This window comes from Oryza sativa, chromosome 12 (assembly GCF_034140825.1).
Source record: "Oryza sativa Japonica Group chromosome 12, ASM3414082v1".
Lineage (NCBI taxonomy): Eukaryota > Viridiplantae > Streptophyta > Magnoliopsida > Poales > Poaceae > Oryza > Oryza sativa.
In genome coordinates, this window is record NC_089046.1 from 16,677,135 (window position 1) to 16,688,374 (window position 11,240).

The window sequence follows — 11,240 nt, forward strand, 5'->3', positions numbered from 1 at the left end:
TTCACGGCCTTGATTAATAATACTGTGTAGCTCTAGGATCGTCTTTTTAAAATAGCTTTGAGCAACTAAGTGACTTTTAAATGCTGTTTACCGCAAAACTTAACCCCTATTATTATCCCCTTGTACCCCCTTGCATTAATCATGCATCTGCCGGTGTGGCTTGCTGAGTACTGTGGTTGTACTCATTCTTGCTCAATCTTTTCCCCCTTTAGTAAGAGAAGCTATGGAGAAGAAGTCTTAGGTGGAGTCCTGGCTTATACCCCAGTTGAGCGCCTGTGAAGATGGAGCCGTAGGCCCGCTAGCCCGCTGCTGTTTATTTTTGATTGTCAGGCCTGAAGTGCCTTTGTAATAATGTAAATATTATCGTTATAATAAAGATGTGCCTTTTGTATCATGTTTGTGTGGTGTACCCCGGCTTTTCCTGGGACGGGGATTAATACACTAGTGTTCGGGAAAAGGCAATTTTCTCGGTTGCGACATTAATTTGGCTAATGGTTTTTTAGCTAGCCTTAGAGATGTCAATGAAACTCTTCAAGAGAAATTTGCTAGTTTAGACAAAAGTCATAAAGATCTTGAAGTTCAATTTGATACTCTTTGGAATAGCACCTCTCAACCAAATGTGGTTTCTAATTCTTCTAACCCTTCTACTAGCAATGGTTGTGCTAGGTGTTACAATATTGATTTGAACTCTTATGCTACTAATGTTGATGCTATGCAAGCTCTTAAGAAAGAGAATGAAAGGTTGGGCACTTTGTTGAAATATGGATGCATGAAGACATTCCATTTAAAAGATGCCCTTTACAAGACCATCACCGCTCATCCTAACAAGGATGGACACGGGCTCGGGTTTTCGGGTGGAAGTCCTGTGTCTAAGAGTGTGATGGTAAATGGGAAAGAATGCTTGATGTTTGTGAGAGAAGGTAAAGCTCCACAAGCAAGTGAGGTGACTAGTCTTGTGAGCAGCCAGGGACCCGGAACATCCGGACAAACCGGGCGAAACCTCCGGGTGGGAGTCTCTGTCTCAAAAATTCCCACCAAGAAGTTCCGGCCGGTTTGCCAGGAAGTTCCGGGCCAATGGCCGTGCACAAGACATGACCGGAAGTTCCGGGCATAATGCCAGGAGGTTCCGGCCAGATGGTCTTTACTATGATTCATATGTAATTTCCAAAAATTCAGAGGGCAAAGTGGTTGCTTATTTTAATGGGAATTACAATGATGAGTACCGCACTTGTGTGTGGGTGCCAAAGGCTTTGGTAACTAACATCAAGGGACCCAAACTTAGACAAGTTTGGGTTCCTAAATCCCAAGCTTGATTTCTTTTGTAGGCATACTCCTCCGGTGGTTTAAGTTGGGTTGTGGACAGTGGTTGCACCAATCATATGACTGGAGAGAGGAGTATGTTTACAAGTCTTGATGAGGAGAACGGAACTCGTGAGAATATTGTGTTTGGAGATGATGGTAAAGGAAAGGTAATTGGTCTATGTCGCGACCGGGAAAATTGCCTTTTCCCGAACGCTAGTGTATTAATCCCCGTCCCAGGAAAAGCCGGGGTACACCACACAAACATGATATAAAAGACACATCTTTATTATATCGATAATATTTACATTATTACAAAGGCGCTTCAGGCCTGACAATCAAAAATAAACAGCAGCGGACTAGCGGGCCTACGGCTCCATCTTCACAGGCGCTCAACTGGGGTATAAGCCAGGACTCCACCTAAGACATCTTCTCCAAGGCTTCTCTTACTGAAGGGGGGAGAAAAATAGAGCAAGAATGAGTACAACCACAGTACTCAGCAAGCCACACCGGAGATGTCACGTCCTGATAAATTCATCCCGAAATAAAAATCATTTTCTAAAAGGAATAATAGAATTAATTAAAATTCGAAAAGAAATTGGCAAACACTAAAATACGTACAAGAAAAATTCAAATGTGGCCCGGAGAATTTTTGTTAAATTCTCCTTGGTCTAAAAGGAGCCCTCAAATTTTAGTGGAATTTTCAGAGCACAAATAATAATTGAGAAGAAATAAACAAAGTTAAAAAGGTTTTATAAAAAGAAAAACCCTAAAAGTCTTCTTTTCCCCCCCTTCCCTTCTTGGGCCGGCTCGGCCCACTTCCCTCCCTCTCTCTCTCCTCTCCCCCGCGGCCCATCGGCCCCCTCCCCGCGCGCGCGCCGCTGACGGGCGGGCCCGCCCGCCACCCTCGCTGACGGGTGGGGCCCACCTGTCATCGCCTACCTCGCGCCGCGTCCGCCGCCCGCCCGTGCCCTAGCGCCGCCGCCGCCGCCGAATCCGCCGCATCCCGCCGTCCCCGCGCGCATTAAAGAGGGGGAAATCACTCCCCGCAATTCCCTCTCCCGTTTCCCCCGCTTTCCCCTCTCTCTCTCCCTCGGATTCGTCCGATTTTACTCCCGCAATCCTCGCCGGCGTTATTGATGGAGCCGAGATCTCCGCGGCCGATTCCTCCCTCTCCGGCCGCCCTCTCTCCCTCCCGACGTTATATAATCGCTCCTCGTGCTTCGCTCCTCCGTTTCCGCCGCTCGCCGCTCGCTCTTTCCGTCGGATTCGTGCTCGCGCCGTTGTACACTCTCTCCGCCGTCGCCGCCGAGCTCCGGCTCGCCGCCGTCGTCGCTCCGGACCTCCTCCCGTCTCGGCGTCACCTCCATCGGCTTCGCCGCGTCCTTGTCGACCTCGTCCGCGCCTCCGTTTCGTCCCCCGACCGTCGGAGCGCCGTCGTCCTCGTCGTCCCGAACCGCGCCGCCGCCTTCCTCCGTTTCGGCCGCCGTTCCCGTCGTCGCCGTCGACCCGGGGTGAGCCGTGGACCGCCCCTTTCGCTTCCCTCTCCTCTCCGCTCTCTCGGGCGCCGCTCCGCCGCGCCGTTGGTCGCCGGTGGCGACCATCGGGGCGTGGGTGCGCCGCCTCCCGTCGGCCGTGCCGGCGAGGCCGCCTTCGGGCGCGCCCCGCGGCTGCCAGGTGGGGCCCGGCCGTCAGCCGCCCGCGCCCGCGGGTGCGGCTGACGCGTGGGACCCACGGCGCCGGCCGCCGCCAGCCGCGTGCTCCCGGTCCACCGTGGACCGAGAGGCTGACGCGTGGGCCCCACTCCCGTGGACCTGGTCCGCGCGCCCTCTCTCCCGGCTGACGCAATAAATGGATTTTTAATTAAAATTTAAATGAAGAAATTCGCAAATATCCATTTAAAGAACATATAAACTTCAAATGGCCATATCTTGGCCATTTGAACTCGGAATTGGACCGTTCAAGTCTCTAATTTTTCCTTAAGAAGTCAAGAACCCATTTTTGTGCTTTGTTCCTGCTGTTATGTGGAGTTTATTAGAGTAAAAGCCCTTTTCTTTTCCGTCGGTCGTGTAGACGCTGCAGCTTCGGAAGATCCGCTCTTCGTGGAAGTTGAAGCCGGTGTTTGGGAAAGCGAGCAAGGCAAGTCACATCATCCTTGAGCATATTGAATCCCAGTTTACAAAATTATTTTTAATTTAAATTAATGCATTATCGCTTTATTTAAATTCCCGCGTTATCACTGTTTTATTTAGCCATGCCTATTTACCTTTGTTATGACCTTATTATTGTTATTGTTATTATTATTCCTTGTTCACCCTAGATTAAACAAAACCTCAACTAGTGGATACTCTACTCATGGCACCACTAGTTTAATTTTAGGTAGATGCTTCGCAATTTAATTAGGTAACATTAGGTGGTTTTACAACTCTAGACTTTGGGAATATTCATATCATTTGGACACTATGGAATGGTTAGCTTATGTTGGAATTGGACACACACCTCCCCCTCTATTCAAAACCCCCAAAATGGTTTTAGGCTGGGCTCGAGGTGCGTGGTTGGGTTTTGTTAGTCGTACCTCGGGTACTATAAGGATTAAGCTCGGGCCTCTGTTGCAAAGCACTACCGTACTTCCACATGTCTAGTGGGTAAGGCTTAGTTTGTGGCTCAGTCTGGTTATAAACAAAAGTACACGGATTGGAGATGGATGAAGTCGGGGGTCGATGGACATTCTCCAGGGCAAATGAAGGCTACACGAGCTGCGGCCCGGTAGTCGAGATGTCATGGCAGAGGGTTGGTGCCCTGCTGCTAGGGGCTCAGTCCTGCCTGCCTGTCCCGGAGGTTCCGGCCGTAGGTGGGATTGGGTTGGTACTCTTGTCTATGGCTAGGATGGGTTGGAAACTATGTCACGTCTTCCGTCCGTATACCGTGGTGGTATGTGGCACGTGGTTACACGTGAGGAAGATGTGTCTTGTGGGTAAAGATGTACACCTCTGATCAGAGTATAATCTATTCGAATAGCCGCGCCCTCGGTTATGGGCAAGCCGAGCAATGTACCCAAGTCAGTGTTATAATTCTTAAAATTTGCTCAACAACTAAAATGTGGAATGGTTGGCCTGGGTTGGCTTGGGACGAGCTGGGACCCAGGGTCGGGTTGCCAGTTCGGTCTGAATCATCGTAGGCCTTGGGTTAAGGCAGGTTCGTGAGGGTTCACGGCCTTGATTAATAATTTTGTGTAGCTCTAGGATCGTCTTTATAAAATGGCTTTGGGCAACTAAGTGGCTTTTAAATGCTGTTTACTGCAAAACTTAACCCCTATATTATTATCCCCTTGTACTCCCTTGCATTAATTATGCATCTCCGGTGTGGCTTGCTGAGTACTGTGGTTGTACTCATTTTTGCTCTATTTTTCTCCCCCCTTCAGTAAGAGAAGCCTTGGAGAAGATGTCTTAGGTGGAGTCCTGGCTTATACCCCAGTTGAGCGCCTGTGAAGATGGAGCCGTAGGCCCGCTAGTCCGCTGCTGTTTATTTTTGATTGTCAGGCCTGAAGCGCCTTTGTAATAATGTAAATATTATCGATATAATAAAGATGTGCCTTTTATATCATGTTTGTGTGGTGTACCCCGGCTTTTCCTGGGACGGGGATTAATACACTAGCGTTCGGGAAAAGGCTATTTTCTCGGTCGCGACAGGAGATGCATAATTAATGCAAGGGGGTACAAGGGGATAATAATATAGGGGTTAAGTTTTGCAGTAAACAGCATTTAAAAGCCACTTAGTTGCCCAAAGCCATTTTATAAAGACGATCCTAGAGCTACACAAAATTATTAATCAAGGCCGTGAACCCTCACGAACCTGCCTTAACCCAAGGCCTACGATGATTCAGACCGAACTGGCAACCCGACCCTGGGTCCCAGCTCGTCCCAAGCCAACCCAGGCCAACCATTCCACATTTTATTTGTTAAGCAAATTTTAAGAATTAGAACACTGACTTGGGTACATTGCTCGGCTTGCCCATAACCGAGGGCGCGGCTATTCGAATAGATTATACTCTGATCAGAGGTGTACATCTTTACCCACAAGACACATCTTCCTCACGTGTAACCACGTGCCACATACCACCACGGTATACGGACGGAAGACGTGACATAGTTTCCAACCCATCCTAGCCATAGACAAGAGTACCGACCCAATCCCACCTACGGCCGGAACCTCCGGGACAGGCAGGCAGGACTGAGCCCCTAGCAGCAGGGCACCAACCCTGTGCCATGACATCTCGACTACCGGGCCGCAGCTCGTGTAGCCTTCATTTGCCCTGGAGAATGTCCATCGACCCCCGACTTCATCCACCTCCATCCGTGTACTTTTGTTTATAACCAGACTGAGCCACAAACTAAGCCTTACCCACTAGACATGTGGAAGTACGGTAGTGCTTTGCAACAGAGGCCCGAGCTTAATCCTTATAGTGGCCGGGGTGCTACTTCCCACAACTGGCATGCACCCAAACCCCACCGAAAACAGGTTTTAGGGGTTTTGAAAGAGGAAGAGAGGTGTATGTCCAATTCCACCATAAACCAACAATTCCATAGTGTCCGAATGATATGAGACTTTCCAAAGTCTAAAGTTATAAAACCACCTAATGTTGCCTAATTAACCAGCGAAGCATCTACCTAAGTTCATACTAGTGGAACCATAAATAGAGTACCCACTAGTTGGGGTTTTGTTTATTCTAGGGTGAACAAGGAAATAATAACAACAACAATAATAAGGTCATAACAAAGGTAAATAGGCATGGCTAGATAAAACAGTAATAACGCGGGAATTTAAATAAAGCGATAATGCAATAATTTAAAGCAACATAATTTTATAAACTGGGATTCAATATGTTCAAGGATGACGTGACTTGCCTTGCTCAGAGAGAACGGCCTTCCGAACCTTCGGCGACGACCGCGAACCACGCTTCGGGAACCTCCGGAACGACAGAAGCTACGCGAAGCACACAAGCAAAGCTACAAGCCTATAAAGAAGCAATAACAATACATAAAAAGAAAGCACAGGGTTCTTTAGGTTATAACAAACATTAGGAGACTTGAACGGGTCGATTCAGAGTTCGTATGACCAAGATATGATCATCCGAGGTTTAATGCTGTTATATGGAGATTTGCGGATTATTATAATTAAGCTTTGCAATTATAAAACATGTGTAAGCGCTAGCCTGGAAGAGACAGGAAGGCTGCGCTGTTGACATGCGGACCCCACATGTCAACCTAAAGGACCACGGTAGACCGAGTACACAGAGACGGTCCACGGGTCGACGGAGGCGGACCCCGTGTGTCAACCGAGGCGAGTGGCCGACAAACGGACTCCACTAGACACCACACTGGCTGCACACGTGAAACCACGCGGCCACCGAGCGGGCACACTAACACGGACACTACACGGTCACCACCCGCACGCGTGAACGACTACCGACACCGGTACACGGGTACCGGTGTCGACGACCGCACAACGGGTACGGGGCGACACCGAAAGGACGAGGACGAGGCAGCGAGAGGAGGAAACCTTACCACCACGCGACGAGGCGTGGGAACGACAACGACGAACGGGCGCGGCGGAGACGGACGGCGAGGGAACGACTTCGGCGGCGATCCTTGAACGAAGGCGAGACACGGCCGGCACGAGGCTTGACGACGCGGAGCCGAGGACGAAGACGAGGACGGGGCTGCAGCGGCTCGCTTGACGAACGCGGACGGCGGACGAGAACGGCTCGACGGAGGGACGAACGCCACGACGACCGGGAATGACGAGAGGACGACGACGACGACGACGACCGGGACCGGCGAGGAGGCGATGAGGACAGCCGGCAGCGGCTGCACGGGGACGTGGACGGCGTGGAACACGCCGCAGCGATGACGATGACGGAGGCGGCGCCGCGAGATGACGAGCCGGGCGACCGACGGGACGTCGACGACGAGAACGATCGGAGACGACGATGATGGACCGCGGAGGGGTTTGGATGGAGGGGAAACGATGCTGAGGACGACCTTGCCGCTGCGATGCCGGAGGTGGTAATGGTGCAGCAAGCCGACGAGCCGGGGAGGAGGAAGGGGCGGCCGAAAGATGGAGGCCGGCACGGGCGACGGCGTTCCGGCGAAACCGAGGAGCAGCCGGGGTGGAGGGCGGCGTCGCGGAGCCGAGGGAGGTGGTGGCGACGTCGGCCGGCGCACGGGAAACGCGACAGTGGCGGCCGGAGGTGGAACAGTGGCGGCAACGCCACTGTTTTGCCGGCGAGGACGCGTCTCCGGTGCTTTCCCCGCAAAACGGAGGGCTGACCGAGGGAGAGGAGGTGGCTGCGAGGCCGAGGGAGAAGACGGCGCGGCCGGGCGGCGCTCGGGCGAGGAGGGAGAGGCGGCTGGAGGCGGCTGGCGCGAAGGAAAGAGAAGGGCGACGGCGGGAACGTAGCTCCGGGGGTCACCGCGCGAAACGAAGGGTAGGCCGTGGGAGAGGAGGCGGCTGCGATGCTGTAGGAGGCGACGGCGCGACCGGACGGCGCTCGGGCGAGGCGGGAGAGGCGGCTGGAGGCGGCCGGCGGCAAGGGAGAGAGAGGAGGACGGCGGGGAGAGGTGCTGCGGCCGTGGGGGAGCTCGGGAAGGGGCTAAAATGAGAGAACGCACGGAGGGGGTTGCATTTTATAGGATGGGGGAGGGAGCCGGCCACGGGAGGAGCGGGAACGGCGGCGGGAACCACGGCCGGCGGCAATGGAAGGCGGCCGAGGAAGACGCGGGCGTTCCCGGCGATTGAAGGCACGAATCAAGGGGGAAATTGGGGGGAATTGAAGAGGATTCAATGGGGTTTAATTTCCCCTATTTAATTTTGGAATCCCATGAGCGAATCACACGGATTTGAGGGAGGAAAGGAGTAGGGTTTTCACGGGAGAGAGAGAGGGCCGGGCGGCGGCTGGAGGAAGAAGGCGACGGCGGCCTGGCGCGTGGGCCCCACCGGGCACGCGCTCAGCGCGCGTGCAACGCACGTGCGCGGGAGGGAGGGGCGGCTCGGGCAGGGGGGGCTCGGCTGGGCCGGGACACGGCCCAGGAGGAGAGGAGGGGGGGGAGGCGGCCTGGGCCGGGCAGGCCGGGAGGGGGGGGGAGGAGAGGCAGCCCGGGAGAGCGAGGGAGGAGGGAGCTGGGCCGAGGGGAAGGGGGCCCAAGAGGAGGGAGAGAAGGAGAGGGAGAGAAAGAGAGGGAGGAGAGGGAGACTTTGGGCTGGGCTTGGCCCAAAGGAGGAAGAGGATTTATTTTTTTAGGTTTTCCTTTTTAGTAAACTTTGATAATTGTTTTTGTTGCTTAATAATTATTTCCGGTGCTCTGAAAATTCAAGTAAAATTTGAGGGCTCCTTTTAGACCAAGGAGAATTTAACAAAAAATTCTCCGAGCCACATTTGAATTTTTCTTGTACGTATTTTTGTGTTTGCCAATTTCTTTTCGAATTTTAATTAATTCTATTATTCCTTTTAGAAGATGAATTTTATTTTGGGATGAATTTATCAGGACGTGACAGTCTAGGTAAAATTGCCATCTCCAATAATCAATTTCTCTCTAATGTCCTTCTTGTCAATTCATTAAGCTACAATTTATTATCCATTTCTCAATTATGTAAGTTGGGTTACAATTACTTATTTACCGATGAGGATGTGACCGTCTTTAGAAGGGATGACTCCTCCGTAGCATTCAAAGGCAAGTTAAAGGGTGATCTCTATCTTGTCGATTTCGATGTGGATAGAGTGAATCCGGAAGCTTGTTTGATTGCTAAATCCTCCATGGGTTGGATATGGCATCGTAGACTAGACCATGTTGGAATGCGGAATTTGGCAACTCTTCTAAAGGGGGAACACATCCTCGGGCTCACTAATGTCACATTTGAGAAAGATCGTGTGTGTAGTGCTTGCCAAGCCGGGAAACAAGTTGGGAATCCACATCCTATCAAGAACATCATGACTACAACACGCCATCTTGAGCTTCTAGATATGGATTTATTTGGGCCCGTGGCTTACATAAGTATTGGAGAGTGAGGCTCAAGATGTCTTCAAGCGCTTCGCAAAGCAAGCCCAAAACCTCTATGATCTCACCATCAAGAGGGTGCGAAGTGACATGGAGGAGAATTCAAGAACATTCAAGTGGAGGAATTCCTTGATGAAGAGGGAATCAAGCATGAGTTCTCCGCCCCCTATGATCCTCCTCAAAATGGCATCGTTGAGAGGAAGAACCGAACTCTTATTGAAACCGCAAGAGCAATGCTTGATGAGTACAAGACTTCGGATATCTTTTGGGCGGAGGCCGTGAGTACCGCATGTCATGCCATCAACCGCTTGTATCTCCACAAGATCCTAAAGAAAACCTCATATGAGCTCTTGAGTGGTAAGAAACCTAATGTTTCATATTTTCGTGTCTTTGGGAGCAAATGCTTTATTTTAAGTAAGAGGCCTCGCTCATCTAAGTTCTCACCTAAGGTGGTTGAGGGATTCTTACTTGGCTATGAATCAAATGCACATGCCTATCGTGTCTTCAATAAAACCTCCGGTATTGTTGAAGTCACTAGGGATGTGACATTTGATGAATCTAATGGCTCCCAAGGAGAGCAAGTTGTTGTACATGTTGTAGGTGATGTGGATCCAAGTTAAGCTATAGGTACTAAGGCTATTGGAGACATACGACCAGTCGAGACGCAGGATGACCAAGAAGATAGGGATCAACCTTCATCATCGACATCCAATAGCCCTACATCGAGTCGAGATACAGTTGACCCGGAAGTTTCGGGACCAGATGATCGCAACCTCCGGACCTCTCTAGGCCAGGAAGTTCCGGGCAGAGGACAGTCAAGGCGTGCCTACGGCACTAGTGGATGGGATTGATGCCGAGGGCACTATAGAGCATCCTGATCAGGCTCAGGTCCCCCCAGTGCACCATCCAAGAATACATCACACTGTCCAAAGAGATCATCCCGTCGACAACATACTTGGTGACATAAGAAGGGGGTAACTACTCGTTCTCGTGTCGCTAGCTTTTGTCAACACTATTCGTTTGTCTCTTCTTTGGAACCAACCAGGGTTGAAGATGCACTTGGTGATCCGGATTGGGTGATAGCTATGCAAGAGGAGTTGAATAACTTCACTCGCAACCAAGTATGGACGTTGGTGGAGAGACCCGACCAAAATGTCATCGGCACCAAGTGGATCTTCCGCAACAATCAAAATGAACATGGAGTGGTTGTACGGAACAAAGCCCGGTTAGTTGCGCAAGGGTTCACCCAAGTCGAGGGTCTCGATTTTGGTGAAACCTTCGCACCCGTTGCTCGCCTTGAGTCAATCCGAATCCTTTTAGCCTTGCCGCTCACCATGATTTTAGGTTATTCCAAATGGATGTCAAGAGTGCCTTTCTCAATAGGCCTATCTCGGAGTTGGTCTTTGTGGAGCAACCACCGGGGTTCGAGGATCCAAAGTTGCCAAACCATGCGTACAAGCTCCAAAAGGCGCTGTACGGGCTCAAACAAGCCCCTAGAGCTTGGTTTGAATGTCTCCGAGATTTTCTTTTGAAAAATGGTTTTGAAATTGGAAAGGCGGATACTACTCTCTTCACTAAAAAATTTAAGAGTGATTTATTCATATGCCAAATTTATGTCGATGACATAATATTTGGTTCTACTAATGCCTCTTTTTGTGAAGAATTTAGTAGTATCATGACTAAAAGGTTCGAGATGTCTATGATGGGCGAGTTGACCTTCTTCCTCGGGCTACAAGTGAAGCAAGCACAAGAGGGCACTTTCATCTCTCAAACCAAGTACGTGAAGGACATTCTCAAGAAGTTTGGGATGGAAGATGCCAAACTCATCAAGACTCCTATGCCTACTAATGGCCACCTAGACCTCGACGACAATGGTAAATGTGTGGA

At 50.9% G+C, this 11,240-nt stretch overlaps 1 protein-coding gene across 1 annotated transcript; it reads right to left on the reverse strand.

Moving 5' to 3' along the window:
- Positions 1–6,152: 6,152 nt before the first annotated feature.
- On the reverse strand, positions 6,153–9,505 carry LOC136354562 (uncharacterized). The gene is made up of 3 exons (XM_066306065.1): positions 9,422–9,505; positions 6,864–7,951; positions 6,153–6,313 (listed from the first exon to the last, which is right to left on the reverse strand). The coding sequence occupies exons 1-3, from the start codon at positions 9,503–9,505 to the stop codon at positions 6,283–6,285; spliced, it is 1,203 nt and encodes a 400-aa protein (XP_066162162.1). The 3' UTR covers positions 6,153–6,282.
- Between the last annotated feature and the right edge of the window lie 1,735 nt (positions 9,506–11,240).

What these genes read in the sequence shown, in the direction of transcription:
- LOC136354562 (XM_066306065.1), bottom strand. Translation starts at nt 9,505, where the DNA reads ATGCTTGATTCCCTCTTCATCAAGGAATTCCTCCACTTGAATGTTCTT. An exon ending in CACTTCGCACCCTCTTGATG is followed by an intron (nt 7,952 to 9,421) that starts GTGAGATCATAG and finishes CTCTCATTTTAG; the next exon opens with CCCCTTCCCGAGCTCCCCCA. An exon ending in CCACGCCTCGTCGCGTGGTG is followed by an intron (nt 6,314 to 6,863) that starts GTAAGGTTTCCT and finishes GCTTCTTTATAG; the next exon opens with GCTTGTAGCTTTGCTTGTGT.